This window comes from Lagenorhynchus albirostris, chromosome 2 (genome assembly GCF_949774975.1).
Source record: "Lagenorhynchus albirostris chromosome 2, mLagAlb1.1, whole genome shotgun sequence".
NCBI lineage: Eukaryota > Metazoa > Chordata > Mammalia > Artiodactyla > Delphinidae > Lagenorhynchus > Lagenorhynchus albirostris.
The window spans coordinates 59,253,035-59,274,383 of NC_083096.1; the positions used below are offsets into that span (position 1 = coordinate 59,253,035).

Below are 21,349 nucleotides of genomic sequence, written 5' to 3' on the forward strand. Positions count from 1 at the left end.
TTTAGTAACAAACACCAGGACAGAGTCCTTAACTCTTCACCCATGTAGACCCCTGTCCTAAAGATGACACTGAGAGCAGGGGCAGATGTGAGAAGGCTTACCCACCCCAAGGAAGTTTCAGAGGGAAATTATTACTCGAATGAAGAATTTTAAGCATCATTCGTCCTCCACACCCACACACAAAACCCTTGTCAGTTGCCAATGAGTCAAGGTGCTGCCTTACCGGTAACACAGAGATTTGAACTTGGGGTCCATGAACCTTCTGAAATGGTCTAAAAAGTTGCAAGCCTGCAATTTTTTAAAAAAAGAATCCCGACTATGGCTTTTATCAGACTTTCAAAGGAGTACACGAGTTCTGTGAAAATAAGAATCGCTGTCTTAACCCGACATACATTCCGGTGCGGAAGCTTCGGCAAATCATCTAAATTCGCTGAGTCTCAGTGATAGGCAGTGATGGTGGTCCCATCTTGAGCATCCGTGGTCCAAAAGACCTGCTGAAGAATGCTGGAGAGATGCCTAATTGATCTGGAGTCATCTTTACGGTTTCCTACAGCTCTCAAACATTCTATGAGAGGTGATTCTTGGTATTCGATTTTTAAAAACAGGAAAGTATGGTCAGATTAAAGCCGGGGACACACAATGACTTGCATTTTCCTTTCTTAGATATTGTGTCTTGATCAGAAGCACTTACCAGTCCTCTAAAACCTTAAAATGTTCAAAACTAGCACTCTCTCTGTCTCTCTATTTTGTTTAAACCAAACCATACTGAAAAGTTTAAACAAACAAGTTAAAACATAAAACAGCTCTGTTGGGATAGTGGGAGGAGTTGGGAATGGAGGTAGGGAAATAGGAGCCTCACCCGGTCACTGTCCCAACACACTTCCTTGAGCTGGTCCCAAAGCCAGAGAAACCCCTAGAAATACTCTCTACAGGAAGAAAACCACTTTCTAAGGGCACAGGAAGAGCACCACTAGATTAAAAACACTGCGATCCTCCTCCAATCTACCCGAGAAGAAACGCAGTAGAGTTTCAAAGGCAAATATTGAGGTCCCCTTCATTAGGCTACACTACTGTGCTGTTCACCAGCAATAGTTTTGCTTCTGTACCTCCAAAAAAATCCTGAAAAACTAGATAACCTCTTGACCCTTTCTAAGTGGAGAGCTAAAATTTTTCATCATAAGTTTTTAAATAAAAGATGGAATTTCCAGTACATTATAAAGATTGGCCTTTTACAATAAATAAATATAACATTATTTCCTAGAATTTATCCAATGGAATAAAATACCATAGTGATCTGACAACACTCATCACTTAAAAAAACATAAACTAGTTTCTAATAATAGGGAATTTTATATTATTCATTTTCTCTTCTTTAATACCTATTTCTATTTCACTTCCTCTACAGAATTTAATTCATTTTTAAGGTTAAAGTATTTTACTGATCACTATATCATGCTTCTTTACACAAATAAAAACATAATTAAGTTGAAATGTAAAAGATGCAATTTTCTGAAACCATAAATCTCTGCTAAGTTTTTCACCTTTTTGACTGAGTTACCATGACAATTACTTTTAGTACACACTTAAGTAAAATAGCATAAACATACTACAAATTTTGATAAGTAATTTAAACTTCCCTATTTAAAGTGCTGTTGAAGATGCATCTCTACATGAGAAGAGGGGCTTTTTCCCTATTCATGTAACCTTGTGTGAATATTATTTATTGATACAATCAAACAAGTTCAGCATGAATTCTATTCCTAAATTTCGTTTTTTGAGGATTTTTAAGCATTAAGGACTTTTATTCATATGACTAAGTAAATGGAAATGGAAGCTTATTATAGCAACGTCTCTCAATTCTTTGAATTCCTTCCAAGTTTCATGTCCCAAATTACATAGTGATGTATTATCAACATGTAGTCAATGGTCTAGCATCTGACATCTTAAGTGGGTCTTCATCAAAGCTGATGAAAAGAGAGAAATGGAAACCACTGGACTTGAAACAGATTTGTTACACTATCATTTGAAGCATTCAAGTTGTCAAGATCTAAACCAATATTATGGATGGTCTCTGTTTGGCACAGCCACTGATGTTTTTTACACACAGAGGCAAGGCCTAATGATAAATAAGAGTCAAGTTATAAAAGGTATGATTTCTTTTATAAAATGGGAGAAGGACACATTTGTAGGCAGATTGGTTTTAGGAAAGTGCACATGTTGGAGTTGAGAATCTGAACACAGATTTACTTAAATCCTCCTTGTCTGTGTACCCCTTGGGAAGCCAGGCTCATTCTGGTTTAAAGATTTCTGCTATAGAACCTGGCATGGTACTCTTTGGGTACTGAATAGAAATATGGTGCTAATAATAGCTGGTGATATAATACAATCCACAGAGAACTCCATGGGATTAAGTTTCCGCTAAGGGATTATCGCCATACTTCCTGTGCAAATAAACAGCACCATAAATCATAACATTATGATACTCCCAGTGTTTGATAATAGGTCCTGCAGAGGCCAGTTGATCAGTGTCCTAGTTCATAAGAACACAAAATGTGCCTGCTTATTAAAGCCAATATTCAGAAACTCCTAGATGGAAAAGTGCCAGGCTTCTTATACAAAGATAACCCCACTATCTGGGAGACTTGCACTGATCTGTGTGGTATCCACCTCACTGTCTGGTCTGGCTGTAGTCAACAGTGTATATGCACTGTGCACGTGCACACACACACTGCCACCACCCACCCTCCCCATACAGCCTACATCATCAATCTCTGGAGCCCAGCTGTGGCAACTGAGAATTTCTATATGGGAAGGGTTTGGGGTAGCAATCTGGCTGGAAGAGCAATGAAGCTTCAGTTGCAAAGCAAACGCACAATTTTTATGTTGGTGGTTATATTGGGGTAGCTCTGGATGAGTACAGATGCGGCAGCTAGGCTTGGTCATGTCACATTCTATCATCGACAACAACGCAGCATGGATCTGAAAGCCTGGAGGTTTACAAAAGTAAGAAAGTAAAGTGGAAAAAGCTCTTGTTTCAAAGTCAGGCTCTGCTTCTGTCCTTTTGAATGTTACTTTAGACTCTTCAACCTTCAGTATTTTCATGCGTAACATGAGGGTGTTGGATGAACATTTACAGAACTTATTTGTCTAAAAACGCTTTAAAAATATTATTAGATTTGATGAAATCCCAACAGAAGGGAGCTCATGAGAAATCATACTTGCTATAGATCCAAGGGGGATAAGTTTATTATTCATATATTAATAAAAATTATATATGTATGTATATATACATGTATACATTAAGCATTGGATAATATTATAGATATATGCTGAAATGATAAAGCAAGAAAAGAAAACATAGATCAATAATACAAGATAGACGACATAGCACAGCACAATTAGTTGATGCCCTGTGCATCAAAGTATAGGTCAGACAACTGTATGGATCATGGAGTTTCTGTGTGACTTCTTAGTACTCTTGGGTATGGCATACCAGTTCTTAAAGGGAGATTATTGCATAATAATAATGACAGTGTTTATTTACATAAATATTACAAAATATGTCAGAAAAGCAAATACTAGTGGCACAAAGTAGTTACTCAATAAATATTTGCTGAATGACTGAAGGAATGAATTTTGTCCTGAGCCTTGGTGCAGTGTCCAACTGGGGTAGGACTCAAGCACAGCAGTGAGAAATAAAAAGGGAGCAGAGGGCTTGAGCCACCCCCGAATGGAAACAGGCAGGGTTGTAACTCAATACCATGATTATTAACTAGAATTGTTTGGCCACAGTGATTGCACGTGGATACTAAAAGGAAGTTTTCTTTTCTTATTACAGGCCAGCTGCCTAAAAGCCATCTGGAACTGGAGATTTCAGAGAGTGGTCTTCAGAATCACCCAACTCTTTTGCTTCAGTGCCCTCATCGCTGGTAAAGTTTATGCTAACCCTTCACCTGGCCCTCAGTGATTAGGGTGACTTCTCCAAATGGGAAAAGTTAAGGATGGTAGCCGGTTGTTATGAGGCATTAGAAAACAGTTCAAGCCCAGATTCCTGGAGGAAAAGTGCACCCGACACCATCCTGTTGGTAGAAAAGGCTTCAGGAAGAACCTACACATATATACCCAGGGCCAACTTATCCATTAGACTCAATAGACACAGGCCCACGTTACTTTTTAGGGACCCGTAAAAATGCTTTAATTTCTTTAAAAATCATTTCCTTCTAGGCCGCCCCAAAATGTTTTAGTGTGTAATACTAATATGTTCATCTTTATACCAATGCAGTTATAAAATACAGTTTTTAATATTTTATTATCGAGGAAGGGAACTCCAAAGGCAAAATTGCCTAGAGTCCCTGCAAGCCAATATGCAGCCCTGGTGACATGAGAATAAAGTCTTCAGGGAAAAAAATGCCACAGAGGTGCCTGTGAGGGAGGGACAAACGGAAACGACCCTCTTGTGGGCAGCAGAGAAGAAGGTTGAATAGGAACGTGACTTTATAAACAGGAAATAGAGCCATTTCCAGGTTTGATTGCTTACATTGTACACCTCTTCACATGGGAACTGGCCTCTTCTGGCTGGGGTGAGCTCCCACCGGCTAGGATAACAATACCTGGCATCATAATACCCTTTATACCTTTAAGGGGCACATTCTTTATTTCATTTGAGTTCACAAACATCTCTTTAAAAGGCCTGTTTTAAGCCCTGTTTTAACAAGTGAGTAAGCAGAGATGGAGGAAGTAGAGTAATTTATCGAAGGGAAACAGCCCAGAGCAGTGGGATGAAGTGTAAGATTGCAAACCGGGAGGTACAGTGAGCCTCTGCCACAAACCTGTTGTGTTTCACCCAACAAGCATGGAGCGAATGCCTGTTAAGTGCCACGCTCTGTGCTTGGTGTTAAGAATCCAGGGGTAAAAAGAGACCACCGTCAGGATTCAAAATCTAGCACATGCGACCCACGTCATATAGACAGATGCTGCAATACCTGGCAGTAGGGGAGGTGGTGACAGAGAAGGGCAGGGTGGGAGCTGAATACCAAGCCCACCTGGAGAAGTCAGGAAAGTAGGCGAGGAAGGTTACCACGCCTAAGCAGGCAGGGCAGCCAGAAAAGCAGCGAGAGCACGTGCAAAGGCATGGAAGTGGGACTTAACGTTTTGCTAAAAAAGTAAATATGGTGGGTGATGAGGCTGGACCAGCAGGTAGGTGCCACATCATAAAGCATCTTACTTTCCCCGTGAAGAGGAAGCACCTGGAGGTACGAGGCAGCCATTGAGACATTTTACATGTCATTTACTCTGGGCTTGGGCAAATGATTCAATGTCTCCTCCATTCATAAAAGGAGAAGATTAAATGACCTCTACGGTCCCTTCCAACTCTGGTATCTTATGGTTCCAGCTCTTGAATACCAAGGATCCTCAGAAGAGGACATTTTCTTATTCCGACTTCATGTATACTTTCAAGTAAAAGATGGAAACCACTCTTTTTCCTTAAAACAACTAGATTAGACATAAAACGATCATGTTTTTGGTATTTGTCTTCTAGTCAAACTCATCTGGCTACACAGAAGTGTACTTATGCTCACAATCTCCTTCTCATTAGGGGTGCTAACCTGACCCACACTTTCCTTTCCTTAGAGCTAATTAACCAGAAAGAAGTGGCAGCATGGACCTATCACTACAGCAACAAATCATACTCATGGAATTATTCCCGGGCATTCTGCCAGAAGTACTACACGGATTTAGTAGCTATCCAGAATAAAAATGAGATTGCTTACCTCAATGAGGCCATACCTTACTACAGTTCTTACTACTGGATTGGCATCCGAAAGATCAACAATCAATGGACCTGGGTGGGAACCAAAAAGACTCTCACCGAGGAGGCTGAGAACTGGGCTGACAACGAGCCCAACAACAAGAAGAACAACCAGGACTGCGTGGAGATCTACATCAAGAGTTTGTCAGCCCCCGGCAAGTGGAATGATGAGCCCTGTGGGAAAAAAAAGCGGGCACTGTGCTATACAGGTAGGGCCTTCTCTGCTCGGAAATCCGACTGTTTATAAAAAATGCCTTCCCTGGTTCATTAATATAGCCCGAGTCAATAACATTGAGTCTCAAAGTCAGGGACATGAAAACAAAGAGTAAACTGTCAATCAAGCAGCATTATTGAGCACCTTGAAGAATATAAGTTCAGGATTAGAGAAAACTGGCCTTTTGAAGCCAGAAGGAAATGTTAATATCATCTGGTCCACCCTTCTAATTTATAATTGATGAAATAGATGCTCAGGAGATCTGTCTCCTAAAATTTATGTCCAGAGCTTTTTTGTACCACTGTGCCCTAGCATAAGAGACTGTGTAAGTTGAGAGGGAGCTTGGCCTTGCCTCTAGGAGATACAGTTGTAACTAATACCTATCGAACACCAGTATGTTCCAGGCATTACTATTAGTTCATGTGTCATTAGTCTATTTAGTATTAGTTGCATGTAGTCCTCATGAGAACCTCCTCAATCAGCTCCTTCTACTGCCCTCATTTTGCTGATGAGGGAAAGGCTCAGAACTATTCAAGAACCTACCCAAGATTCTAAGTTCCTTGATGATGGAGCCAGTTTCAAACTCATGTTTACTCCAAAGGTGGTATTTTTAGCCACATATACAACCACACTCTTTGCTCAACGTTCTCAGGAGGCAATCTGAGAACATGACCAAGGATGACAGTGCTTTACAGATTCCCTTCAACAGCAACATATCTCCAGGTCCATTGGACTTTGGTAGGGGATGAGGGGTGAGGAAAGGGAAGAGGTAACTAAAGGTGAGATCCTGTGACTATATTTGATTCTCCACTCTCCAGATTCCAGAGTAAGCAGACCTACGTGAAAGCTTGGTCGTCCTGTGGTCGTGCGCCTCGTGCCAGCACTGATTCCATCTTTCTGATGTGGCTTCCCATCCAGAGGAGCCCACCTTGCCCTGGGTAGCATACAAACACTGTAGCTAGGGAGAGTATGGACTACCCCGGGCAAGCGAGTCCTGAATACTCTAAGCTTCTTCTTCAATAAATCATCTTACAGATGCCACACTCTGCTATATATGTTCTAAATTTGTTAGATTATAAACACCTCCCCTCAGAAGCCCTCAACAATAATGGAACAGAATACAGAGTATAGAGTATCCCCTGAACTTTCTCCCTCTCCTCATACAGCCTCCTAGCTGAGGGGAAACATATCCGTATGCGCATGGTCATGTAGTCAGATCTCGTTTTACAAATAACTTATTATTATATTTAATAAATAAAACGATGACCTGTTCTTTATAGGCCAGGACGGACATTACGAGAGTGTTAGCTCATCCTACTGCTCTCTCAGTCAGCTCCCTACCCTTCCTGGGCTATGCCTCCCTACAACTGTCCTGGTCAGATTATCTTGGCTGCCACGAGATGTTCCAATGTGCCACTGCTTCCCCTCCCCACTCAGACTTCAGCCTCCATTTCTGCAAGATAGTCTTCCTCAATAAAGCTTGCAAGGAAGAAACGAGATTGCAAATTACTGGCATGAATGATAATGAACAAGGCCACTCCTCTAGCCTGCAACAATGGCAGGCATCACTAACTGGTACAATTTCACCGGAACGCAGTTGGCTTCCACCTCCACTAATACAATACTCTAGGCATTGATTGCCATTTTGCCATCCAAGATGTAAAGGATGTAGGGAACCATCAGTCCTCTGTGGGAGATAGATGAGAAAAAGATAGGTACACTCCACTGCAACAAAAAAACCAAGCTGGAATAATTCCCTAATGTCAGGATTTCTTAGATCTCAGAACAAGGTGTCAAGGAAAAAAAAAAAAGGTTGATTCATTGAATCACCATTATGTTCTTTCCTGGAGATCCAAGAAATAGACAAGTTACTAACCTGCCTGGAAACCCTGAAATGGAATAGAATGCAGAACATTGGCTGTTTTGCCATTCCTAGAGTTCTGAGACCCTAAGGAAGCTACAGTTAGAACAAAATTTTTATGCTCTGAGAGCATAGGGCAGGCAGGTATTACTGTAAGGCACTGGTGGGTCAAGGTGAATAGGGTGGAAGACATGGACCGAACTTCTATTTAGGAACTCCTGTTGCTTCCTGCATCTTCTCTTTACCTGGAACCCTTCCCAGTGGTTCAGTGCAGCTTCACCAGACTCACTGGCTGCCATCAGAACTTCCTGCTGTAGAACACTGCATGGCTTATAGAGCTACAGCATCTCAGGGTTAAGAGGGAATATAGAGACCAAGTAGCACAACCTGCTATGTGACATATGGATTTCCTCTTGTGATAGACCCCAATGTAGACCAATGGTTGGCTGGGCTTAGGAAACACCACCAGAAAAGAGTCCAGCCACAGACCTTGCTCCCAGCTATGACCTCATCGATAAAAACACTCTCAGTGCTTTCATGGTATCAATTCTAATACTAATCTACCACCAAGGGCATAGTGCATACACCCTCAACAAGTCTCTTACAGGAAAGAAAATCTGCCCCTTCTCTGTGCTGTCACCCAAGTGGCATAGCCTTAGTGAGGAGGGCCTGGCAGGCCAGTCATCTCTGTACCATCTAAATCTGGCATATTTAGACTTGTGACACAGCTCCCCATAAGGTCATTTGTCCTTGACCATGAGTAGGTCTTAAACATCTCATTCAGATCCTCTGCTCCTCTGCCATGTGGTGTCGGGCATAGACTTAGATCAAAGGTGGAAGAGCTTTGGCCCTAACAGTGGGCAGGTTGGGCTCAAAGAAGTAACTTGCCTGACGCCACATAATATTAGGGAGTGGAGCGTGGATTCTGACTATGTATGCATGACCCCTGCCACCCCTGGTTCCTAACCTCCATGCTGTGATATCTGTCATAGGAGTTTCCATAATAATACAACTCTGTGAACGCTCTTAGTCAAAAGCCACAACTATTTTGTACCACACAGAGGAGTTTCACTGTCTACACATGCATTGGTGGCTCTATTTGTCCCTCTGTGTCCGCACATGGCAACCTCTCTTCAGGCAACACTAAATGCAGCCTCAAATAGAAGCCAGGGAATGCTCCAGCAGGCTCCGACAGTGTCCTTCACAGGGAACAAGCTGGCCCTCCAGGGGATGCTGTGGTTTTTCTGTTGTCTGGCTAGATCAAGCTTACCCAAGTGGGACCGAGTCTGTGACTTGGAATGAGTCCAGCTTTTCTTCACACCTCCTGGGAATGCCCATGACCCTGACCCTTCTGTATCCATGCAGCCTCCTGCCAGGATATGTCCTGCAGCAAGCAAGGAGAGTGCATTGAGACCATCGGAAACTACACCTGCTCCTGTTACCCTGGATTCTATGGGCCAGAATGTGAATACGGTGAGGCCACTATGTTGTTGATAGTATTGTGGTCCTTGGTCTCATGCTAGAGGCGATGCCAGGGAGAAAATCATGTTGGAGTTGCTCCAGTGGGTAAAGGCTAGTCCTAGGGCCTCTCTCGACCATCTGTCAGTCTGCCTCACTCAAGTTGTCAGAGACACACACTCTGGGTTAAAACACTTTATTCTTAGAGAGAGCATTTCCTCCCCAGATCTCAAAAGGTAAAAGGGAAATGAAAAGGCAGTAAAACAAAGAGAACTCTTTCAGGCTAATTTTGCTTTTTGGGAATAAAAACCAGTGAAAGAATGATTATTTCCCAAGGTGCAACCAATACAAAGCTAAAGATGAACAGGTTGGGTTAGAAGTCCAGGGAGATTGGTTTAGGTGGGTTATACAAACAGCTCAGCTTTTAGCAAACCTGACATTGTCTTTCCACCCGCAAAGAAAGAAATCAATATTTCGTCCCCACAGTCACAGAGTGTAGCGCATTTGACCTCCCTCAACACATGCTCATGAACTGCAGTCACCCTCTGGGAAACTCCCCTTTCAACACACAGTGCCGCTTCCACTGTGCTGAAGGGTACGCGCTGAATGGACCCAGCGAGTTGGAATGTTTGGCTTCTGGAATCTGGACGAATACGCCTCCACAGTGTGTAGGTACGTACACCCAGTTCTTTCCATCTTCACTCACAACTAGAATTTCAGAGGGGAGAACAAGCTTCCCCCATTTAAAAGACAAGGGAAAGGATGGGGATCTACGTTAGATGGGAAATTCTGCTGATGACTATTACCCGTCAACCAGAGTAACACTAATTTTAATTTGCATGATTTTGTATCTGTGGAGTGAGGTAGTCAGTTTAGCTCTTGATTCTCAGGCAAAAGCAATACAAAAGGGTCCTTCTCCCTTTGTTAATTGCAAAGTGAACAGAGTACAATAATGATTTAGGGGTTGGGTATTATTAATTTGATCATTTTACCTTGCTTCTTTAAAAAGTAAACAACAAAAGGATGCTTGGATCTTTCCAAACAGCTATTGAAAGTACCATTTAACCACCAAAGTTCTTCACCTGCCTGACACTTTGGGAAGATGCAGACAGCTGTTGCAGCATCTCAAAGCTTCCAAGGTGCTAGGCATAATCTAAGGTCTCATGCCATTATTCTGTGGTTGTTTTTAGCTGTCCAGTGCCCACCCCTGAAGTCTCCTGAGCAAGGAAGCATGACCTGTCTCCACTCTGCAAAAGCATTCCAGCACCAGTCCAGCTGCAGCTTCAGTTGCGAAGAGGGATTTGCATTAGTTGGGCCAGAGGTGGTGCAGTGCACAGCCTCGGGGCTGTGGACAGCCCCAGCTCCAGTGTGTCAAGGTGAGTTTCAGGCAGTTGGGGATGTATAATGTCCACTGCAACTGGTTCTGGATGGGAGCACAGATGAAACTGGCTAGCTTATGGAGAAACTGGCCTGAATCACCACAACTTGACTCTCCTTTGACCTACCACTCAGCTAGATTGTGTTCATCTGGGATAGGAAAAGAGTGTCAGGCTCTAGGAAAAAAAAAAAAAGAGGCTGATTTTACTACTTATTTTAAACAAAATTTAAAAGTCCTCCTTTCCCCAAAACTCACTGCCCTCAAGCAATTTCAGAACGACCTCATTCATAAATTTCACGTAAGAGGGAAAGGATAGCATCTACATCTGTAAGTAGACACTAGAAGACCTACCAGGACAGGTTTATAGCAGTAAAGGGAATAAAGGACATTAGAAAAAGCTTGAAGGAGTCTTTTATTTTAAAGAGATTTAGGTCGCCCTGAAGCCTGGTACTACATACAAGTCTGGACAAACATCACTAGGGTCTCCTGAACCTTACAGATTCCTAGCGCCACCTGGATTTCCAGAGATGGATTCACCATTGCTCTCTAGCTGTGGGCATGGTTTTTCTCTTTCCTTAGTACCTTTCTCTCTGTCCTTGGTTGTTCTCTCCAGCTACGCAGTGTCAGCTCCCGGAAGCCCCTAGCAAAGGAACCCTGGACTGTGTCCATCCCCTCACTGCCTTTGCAATGGCTCCAGCTACAAATTTGAATGTGAACCTGACCATCGAGTGAGGGGCTGGGACACACTCTGCTGCACTGGCCCTGGCTGAGGGACTGCACCCTTGCCAACCTTCGAGGGTAGGATTTTTCATTAGCAGCCCCCAGTGCACCGGGAAGGAGTCACAGCACAGTGGAAAGATCAAGGGCTCTTAACATCAGGATGACCTCCTCCAGGCTCTGGCACTGAAACAGGTTGTTCATCGTCCGGGAGGCATGGTTTTCTCCTCCATGAAATGAGCTACGGATTGCAAGGAGCTTCAATGAGGATGAAGTATATAAAAAGTATACAATTAAATAGCTTGTATAATGTACCTCGCAGACAGCCTTTGTTTCTGCCTCTTTTTTCCCTCCCTGCCTCATTGGTGTATAGAAGCTGTGGGTCAGCGTCCTTCCTATACTTCAGATGGAGTCAGAAGAGTGGCTGTCAGGACACAGAGAGAGATTGCTCATCATAGCCCTCAGTGGTAGCCTTTGACGAAGGATCAAAGGAACACTGCATTGAAAAAGAGGTTGTGACACAATTCTAAGCAGTTAGCTAATACCACAAAACTGAATTCTGTGTAATTGCCTCACACCTTCATCTTATAAAGCAAAAATGGGGACTAGGATATGGGGGAAATTAAATGTTGGATTAGGGAATTCCCGGGAGACCTGGATTATAAACCCAGCTCTACTACTGTCTACATATAAGACCTTAGGGCTGTCATTTAAAATTTCTGAACCTCACTTTTCTCATCTGCCAAGTAAGAGAGAAACACTAGAGGGTCTTTGGTTCTTAAATGCCCTGATTCTGTAAAAAACAGAGGTCTAAGGTCACAGTGTACAGGTAATCTTTATACTCTGATAAACTCCAGAAGTATCCTGGAGATGACATGCTTTGTCAAGGAAAAGCAGGAGGAAGCCAGTCTTTATCAGAACTGAGGTCACTCGGGGCCTAATTGTGCTCAGGAACTGACCTTGGGCTGCACTCACTTGGCAATTGAAGTCTGATTAGGATGACATCCTGTGTTCAAGAGACAAGGCTCTTTCAGGATCATTTTATAGGGCTCAGTATTAGAGTGCCAACAATAAGGTACTTTGTTCCAGCTTTTTCCTTAAAAGTCCAGTCTGTTCTATATCTCCTCCTTCCAGATCCAATTTCACAAATATTGCCAATAAATATCTAAAGAGCACCTTCAATGTCCGAAACACTGCCAGGCTCTGGGAATAAAACTCTGGATGAATGACACCAGCCTCAAGGAGATTGCCGTCTAAGGGGAGGGGCAGAATTACAATAATGCATGAACAGCTCAAGAACAGGGGCTGTGGGAGCACACTGGAAGAGCTTCTAGCCCAAGCTGGGGTGGGCAGGGAAGGCTTCTTAAGGAAAGTGAAGTCTAAGCTGAGACTTGAAGGGCAGGTGAGTGATCCAGGTAAACAGAGGCATGGCAAGGTGTTCCCGGCAGATACCTCTTTTCGAAAAAGGAGGATTTAGGGTTCTGCATGTACTGACGATGTGGGTCGAAAAGATGGAGCATCTCTCAAGGGGCTCTTCTGAGAAAGAATTGAGCCCTTCTACTGCCCAGTATCAGACAATCACTTTTTCCGTTTAGCCATTGCCTGTGAGCCTCTGGAGAGTCCTGTCCACGGAAGCATGGATTGCTCCCTGTCTTCGAGAGCATTTCAGTACAACAGCAACTGTAGCTTTCACTGTGCTAAGGGTTTCACACTGAGAGGAGCTGACACAGTTCGATGTGCTGATTTGGGACAGTGGACAGCGCCAGCCCCAGTCTGTCAAGGTACTGTGATAGCATAACGTTGCTTCCCTGCCTCTCAGCTTCTTAAAGGCATCAGCATGTGCATTTAGTTCTGTCATTCATTTATTATTCAAACATTCACTAAGACTCTATTATGTGCCAGGCCCTTTGTGTGGCCACTCGGGATGAAGTGGTGAGTGAGGGCAGTCTTAGGCATGTGTTCATTACAGTATCCTGAAACGCAAGGCGAGGGCTGCATGGACTGACATGGATGTTGTGAGTTGGCATGAAGGAGGGGGGGCTGGGAGGAAAGAATTATGCATGAGGAACAGCATGGAACAGTGGAAGGGTAATGACAAGACATTTAGTCCAGTTCTGTCATTTCCTGGCAACAAGCTTTTGGTCTCTCTAAAACTCAGTGTCACCTGCAAAATAAGAGTACTATTATCTCCCTTACCCGCCTCACTAGTGGTTGTGGATTAGTGTGTGTAAATGCAAGCTTAAAAATGCTACGAGGGACTTCCCTTGTGGCACAGTGGTTAAGAGTCCATCTGCCAATGCAGGGGACACAGGTTCCATTTCTGGTCCGGGAAGATCCCACATGCCACAGAGTAACTAAATCTGTGAGCCACAACTACTGAGCCTGCGCTCTAGAGCCCACAAGCCACAACTACTGAGCCCGCACACCACAACTACTGAAGCCTGGGCGCCTAGAGCCCATGCTCCACAACGAAGAGTAGCCCCCGCTCGTTGCAACTAAAGAAAGGCTGCGCACAGCAGCGAAGACCCAACACAGCCAAAAATAAATAAAATAAAATAATACATTTATTTAAAAAACTGCTATGAGCTTTACAAATGTAGGTAAAATAATGATCATAACATTACCTTGTAAATCATATGTCTCTGATCTGATTTTACAAAGTGATCTCCTTTAAATAGTTCATGTTCTCAATATTTTGCTCTTGAAGAACTGAGATATAGGGAAATCACGAAGATTTTTTTTTTTTTTTTACAAGAGGTACCCCACACAGAATTTATGTCCCAGGAATGAAAATATTGGCATTTCATGTGAGATCCCAAGCAATTTATGTGAACCCTGGGTCTAAGTATACCTGATTTTAAAATGAGGCAGTGGTTTGAAAGTAGTGTCTTGAAGAGAGATGTATACACCCATGTTCATAGCAGCATTATTCATAACAGTTAAAATGTGGAAGCAACCCAAGTGTCCATCAGAGATGAATGGATAAGAAAAACGTGGTATATACATACATACAATGGAATATTATTCAGCCTTAAAAAGGAAGGAAATTCTGACATATGCTACAACGTGGATGAATCTCAAGGACGTTATGCTGAGTGTAGTAAGCCTATCACAAAAAGACAAGTACTGAATGATTCCACATATAGGAGGTACTTAGAGTAGTCAGAATCACTGAGACAGAAAGTGGAATGGTTGTTGCTGGGACCTAGAGGAGGAATAGGTAGTTGCTGTTAAATGTTCTGAAGATGGATGGTGGTGATAGTTGCACAAAAATATGAATGTACTTAATCCCACTGGAATGTACACTTAGAAATGGTTAAGTGGTAAAAGGTAAGTTTTATGCTATGTGTATTTTACTACAGTTAAAAAATTGAAAAAAAAAGTGAGGCAGTAGAGGAATAGATCATCATACAACGTGATGGTGACGCTTAGCGAGGGGAATGGGATGTACTGGGAAGGTATTGTCTGAGAGACAAAGACACAGAGAGCCCTTTGACATGCTTGAAAGGAGAGGGTCTTTAGGGGTCACTGGAGACATTCTTGTCTCCAATCAGGTAAATGTCTAATCACCCAAAAGAGAGAATTGACTGTTCTCTTAAGCATCTAGATATGTGGTTTCAATAACTCCCCTGGTAGGCCTTCCTAGCGTTTTCCACTCTGACATTCAAGGTCTGCATCTGATGCGTAGCTATAAGGATTTTAAGACTACTACCGCTACTGCTACTACTGCTGCTGCTACTACTGCTATTAGTAATAATAATACTAGATAATATTTATTGAGCATTTTAGTCGAACTCCATGAGTTAGTTAAAACTATTGCTCCCCTTTTAAAAATGAGAAAAGACTTAATATATATAGAATACATGTGTTCTCTCCATTTATGGCCATCTGCATTATATGATTGAGATCATGGCGTGTATATAATTTTTATCCTGCTTTTTCACTTGACATTGTGCATTGAGACACCTCCCATATCTTTCCAAGGTGAAATATATCCTATTCCTTTCATGGATCCACGATAGTTAATTTTCGGCCTCTAATTAGTGGCATTTATGTTCATTTTCGACATTTTGCTCTCACAAATAATATCATGATAAAAATTCTCTGAACTGATTTTTGATAGGCATCTTGTTACATACTTAGCATAGATTCTTGGGTCCAAAAGTACGATATTTTTAAAACTATGAATACATATTGCCAAATGCTTAACGATGGCTCAACATTTCCTCCTGAAGTCCTTCATGTGGCATTGGGATTATATGACACTTTTCTCGTCCTCCAGGTTAAACATGCCCAATTCAGAAATCCCTCTTGTTGGCACTAGAAAGAGTTAAGGGTGGAAATCAATGAGTACTTGTTTATTACTTTCCTCACTCCCTTACTTTCTCACTTCCTCACTCCTTAGCGTTGCACTGCCAGTATCTTCCAGCCTCAAACAAGGCCCAGGTGAACTGCTCCCATCCCTTTGGTGCCTTTAGGTACCAGTCGACCTGCAGCTTCACCTGTGATGAGGGCTTTCTCCTGGTGGGAGCAAGTGTGCTGCAATGCTTGGATACGGGGAACTGGAATGCTCCTTTTCCAGAATGCCAAGGTAAAATGAATTCTTTCCAGTGTCTTGGAAATAAACTGTAGGCTTATCTTAAAAAGCTGTATTTTAAAGGTGGTAACTGTCTAGGGGACAGAAACTTGACATGGACTGGAAAATGAATAAACACTGTCATCACGTAACCCAGGGATCCAAAATGCAAATGCCTTCAGGGGCTAGGCAGGTACCACAAGCGACAGGATGTCTGGCAACAGGAAGGTGGCAGGGGGGTGTGATGGTGGCCTGGCGCCAGCTCTGTCCTGGGGCCTTTCCCAGGACATGAAGGCTCCTATCATGAACCAGGTGGACTGTTCCCCCTTGGCTGAAGATAGTATCTGGAAAGAAGGCCAGAGGGAAGAGCTAGCCTCAGGATGGCTGTTCCAAGACTGACCAGGCTCTTTGCTCCTAGGAACCACGGAGTACAATGGTGGAATGGGGGGTAGCTCCCGGGTTTAATAGTGGAATGGGAGGGGCAGAATTTACAGGTGCCTGGCTGCAAACCTCCTCCAAGATCTGTGTTAAGACTGGAGAAATCCACTTAGGATAAAGTGAAGACTGATGAAAAGAGGAAGAAACTAATCTGTACATGCAAAAGGTCAACAGGACTCTCAGAGGAAACAAAGTATATATATATTCAGCATAAGCATATTTGTCTGCATTACACTTGATATAAAGTAAAGGCAGTTATTGTGTGGAATAGAACTGGTTTTAATCATCTGCGTTTAGGAACTGAAGGACAGATGTATGCTTCTTATACTCCCCATTCCTTTCTCTACTCCGTGTATCCAATTATTTACTTATATTTATGGCAAATACTGATTTTTTTTTTTTTTTTCGGTACGCGGGCCTCTCACTGTTGTGGCCTCTCCTGTTGCAGAGCACAGGCTCAGGACGCGCGGGCTCAGCGGCCATGGCTCACGGGCCCAGCCGCTCCGCGGCATGTGGGATCTTCCCGGACTGGGGCACGAACCCGTGTCCCCTGCATCGGCAGGTGGACTCTCAACCACTGCGCCACCAGGGAAGCCCGCAAATACTGATTTTTAAAAAATAACATTTTTATTTACAAAAGCTACAGAAAAATAAGGAAATAGAGAAACAAAAAAATCCTCTTAAATACCTCCCCCAAATACCCAACCCTAAAACAGACACTGGTTATGTTTCTCCCTTCTTGTATGAATTCTTCCAATATTTTCCCACTCTTTCCTCCATGTGATTAGTATTTTTATGATGCATATATATACAATTTTAATAATAAAATTAGGTAGGTAAAATACCAGCCAATTCTGCATTGTTTGCCTTTGCTTTTCACTTCGTACCCACTTCCAACAGGAGTGAAAGCAGACAGAAACATGTTTTTAATAAAAAGGAAACCACTTGCTATTCAGGTCACACACAAGCACACACATGCACACACACGTACACACTACTGTTAAGTTAGGTCAACAGTGAGTGAATGAACGAACGAACGAACGAAGGGGCTGACCAACTCAATAGAACTGCATGTCCTTTAGCCCCAGGCAGAAGAGAGCATGGCAAGCCACAGGGGCTAGGGATGAGCACACCTTCTGAGCTGGGTCTGCAGAGACCAAGGTGAGGCTTGTGGCCTTGGCTCTTCAGCTGTCACCTGGGCTGCACTGAAGGCTGAATATACTACAAAGTCCACACAGCTTTGGGGAAGAACTTGGAGTCCCTGAGGAGGGTGTTACAATGCTTAGCACCCTTCCGCACAACCCTGGGCTGTTCAGGGCACAGATTGCAGTTCATTGCCCCACACTGGCCCATCTGTGGGTGTTTCACAGCAAGGAGGCTCACGCTCACCATGGCTTCCTGTGACCTTCCACTTCCCTTCCGCTTTTAGTTCTTTGTTTACTCTGACTGAACTTTCTCCTCTTGTTGCCGGGCAAGCATCAAGTGAAATACCCAAATGCGGTCTGTGCAGGAAGGTACCACGAGGCTTGCACTCACAAGCTGTTGTAATGCTCTTGAGAGGGTGTTCTCAATTTCCCTTTGCAAGGTCCCCCTTGCCCCTGTATCCCCACCCGAGCTATCAGAAGGCAAGGCCACGAAAGAGCTGCAAACGGCCTCATGGTACCAACACCCTCCCAATTTGTCCTTACAGTTTATAGGCTGCTTGACTTGCCTGCTCTCCCTTACCCACCACTCCCACACTGAATACAGAAAGACTTTTCAAGTGGCAGAAAATAACTAGGTCTTTCGACCAAGGGATGAGATTGGGAGGTTGGGGGTGAAATGTAGCTGGAAAGGAGAAGGGAGGAAGGGAAGAGAGAGAAAGAGAAATAGAAAATGCTCTCAAGACCTCATGCAGTTCAAATCAGTGGAAATGGCCCTAGGTTCATCCACACCACCACTGTCTCTGGTCTGAAACCATACACTACCCAATCAGGCCAAACAGTGAAGAAGAAACACCCTAAACCATGCGTTCACTTAGCTTTCATTTTTTAACGCCAATATGTTTAATCTGAGTTTTATTTCACTAATTGGCTGAGGGACATCTTGGCAGCCATTAACATTTGCATACAGAGTGTTTTCACTTTTTAGCCTTGTAAAAATCCTGGGAGCTATTTAATCCTATTCTCCACATTTTAAAGGTGAACATATTGAGGTTCAGAGAGGTTAAGTGACTTGCCAATAGTCACAGAGCATGATCTCCAACCAAATCAAGTCCTCTAGCACCACAAACTCCACATGGATAAGCTGTAGCAAAGCACCGTGAGATCTTATTTACTGTTTTTTATAGGTGAACAAGTAGTGTCATCTGGGGCTGGTCATTGTAGGATGAGACTGGTGGGAAGAGCATCTGCAGATGGCCAGTTACATTATGTGCCTACTTTGTGTCATGACTGTTAAAATATTTTTTAATTTAATTTTTGCCTATGATTTAGTTAACTTATTATTTTGTATAACTGAGGATCCCTGCAAGGCAAGGATTGTTTTTTCTCCCATTTCATAGATGAAGCAACTGAGATTCAGAAAGCTTATTGTCCAGAGATACATTGCTAGTAAGTAACAGAGGCAGGCTTTGGACCCAGATTCTTTCCACCACTTGGTTGGGGGAAGGAACTTCTGGAAGGGGAAAAAGTATTTTACTCCATTTCCCTATTTCCAATCACTTGGCATTGTTTTATGGCAAGGTGATTAGGTCTATCTCTGAAGAAGGTATCAAGGAAGCAGCCAGTCCTTCTCCTGTCCAGGGGCAACTAACATGAGCTGCGTCACTATCTTTCCCAACAAAGAACGAACTCCCTTTTAAATCACCTCTAAAGCTCTTTGGCGGTGAGCATTTCAGGATACCAGTCCACTGTCAACTGCTGCTATTTCACACGTACAAGACTTCTACCGGGTGACAAAGCACCATGAAATTCAAACAATCATTTCTAACCCCATGCTGCCCCGGTATGTTAAGGACGGACACACACACACACACACACACACACACACACACACACACACACACACACACACACTGATTTAAGTTGCTGTGTTCTAAAACAACCTCCTCTCTCCTCCTCGGCCATGCCCACGGCAGCCGTTACCTGCGCACCTCTCCCAAACCCTCAGAATGGAACAAAGACCTGTGTCCAGCCTCTTGGAGATTCCAGTTATAAGACCACATGCCAGTTCACCTGTGATGAGGGATTCTCTTTATCTGGAGCGGAAAGATTGGACTGTACTCCATCTGGACGCTGGACAGATTCCCCACCAACGTGTGACGGTAGGACCACAGGTCTATCCTCTCTTACAGCTTCTCAAGTAACCGTGTAGAATGAAGGATCATCAGCAATTCATGTAAACCTGTTCCTAAGCTAAAGGAAGCTTTCTCCACAAAGCATAACAATCTAGACCAAAAGCTTTTCTCTCTCTCTCTGAATATTCTTTTTTTTTTAATATAACTTTATTTGCTGCATTGGGTTTTTATTGCTGCGCACGGGCATTCTTTAGTCATGGCGAATGGGGGTTACTCTTCATCGCGGTGCGCGGGCTTCTCACTGCGGTGGCTTCTCTTGTTGCAGAGTGTGGGCTCTAGGTGCACGGGCTTCAGTAGTTGTGGCTCGCAGGATCAGTAGTTGTGGCTCGCGGGCTCTAGAGCTCAGGCAGTAGTTGTGGCGCACGGGCTTAGTTGCTCTGCGGCGTGTGGGATCTTCCCGGACCAGGGCTTGAACCCATGTCCCCTACATTGGCACATGGATTCTTAACCACTGCGCCACCAGGAAAGTCTTCTCTGAATAGTCTTATAATAATAACTTTAAACATTTCATAGTTTTATAACGTGTTTTAGTGTCACTGTGATATTTGATGTTTATTACAATTCTATTACAATTCTAAAATAATGAGGACAGGCAGTATTGTCTCTATTTTACAGATGAGAAAATAGAGGCTCAGAGATTATGTAACTTGTTGAAATTCACACTATTAGTAAGTGATGAAGTTCAGCTATGTGACTGGGACTTTTACTTCATCATAAAGAATTTTTCTACTACGCTCTTACTCATTCATTCCCACATCCACCTTCGCTGAGCACTACTAAGCCCCAGACACTGAGCTTACTCAGGGATGGATGTGATTTCATCCCAACCCCTCAAGGATCTCACAGTCTAACTATTGGTGTATGTTTCTCCTTGCTCAACTTCTATATGGATTAGGAGCTCCTTGAGGGCAGCAACTGTGCCGCATTCACCTTTGTATTTCCTGCAGCAACTAGACAGAAAAAAAAGTAGGTGTGTGACAAGTGTCTGTTGAATTGAAGCTTATCATTTACTGGTTAAATTTATTCAAGCTCAAGCCCTATTGACAAGGAATTAGTAGATCCTCAAAGGCAAGGGTCTTTGATTCCCCCGAAACATCTGACTGACACCTACCTAGTATATAGTATACTCTAAAATAGAAGCTTATGAATGATTAATTTATAGCTCATGTTTACTTTCAAAAGTTGCCATTGTTCTGTGTACTATACCAGCAGTAATAGCTAATTTTTATTGCTTGTGTAAATAAGTACCAGCTATTTCATATGCATTTTTGCATTCAATCCACACAACTATCCTTAACATGGTTGTCACTCTCCCCGTTTTAAAGATGAGGAAATGGAAGATAAATAGCTGGCAGAGATCTAATAGATAGGAAGTAAGGAGCTAGGATTCAAGCCCAGGTCTAGCCTGATTACAGGGCCAGAGCTCTTACCACAACACTACACTACACTGCCACACAGTGGCAGGTTTCTAAATCCCAGGTCAGTCACTTGTAAATTTACTCTTCCACTGCTCTTGTCTAGTTGCCGAAATGAGTGATCAAATGAGAGAATGAGAGGGATC

At 43.1% G+C, this 21,349-nt stretch overlaps 1 protein-coding gene across 2 annotated transcripts in view; it reads left to right on the top strand.

The window, feature by feature from the left end:
* SELP (selectin P) overlaps positions 1-21,349 on the top strand; it is a 42,565-nt gene that overhangs the window by 8,483 nt on the left and 12,733 nt on the right. Inside the window, exons 2-9 of one of the 2 annotated variants that reach the window (XM_060133575.1) lie at positions 3,839-3,929; positions 5,632-6,018; positions 9,250-9,357; positions 9,829-10,014; positions 10,533-10,718; positions 13,033-13,218; positions 15,843-16,028; positions 19,570-19,755. In XM_060133575.1, coding sequence (XP_059989558.1) covers positions 3,839-3,929; positions 5,632-6,018; positions 9,250-9,357; positions 9,829-10,014; positions 10,533-10,718; positions 13,033-13,218; positions 15,843-16,028; positions 19,570-19,755 — 1,516 coding nt within the window. The remainder of the gene's footprint in view (positions 1-3,838; positions 3,930-5,631; positions 6,019-9,249; positions 9,358-9,828; positions 10,015-10,532; positions 10,719-13,032; positions 13,219-15,842; positions 16,029-19,569; positions 19,756-21,349) is intronic. The other variant, XM_060133585.1, reaches the window with a different exon arrangement.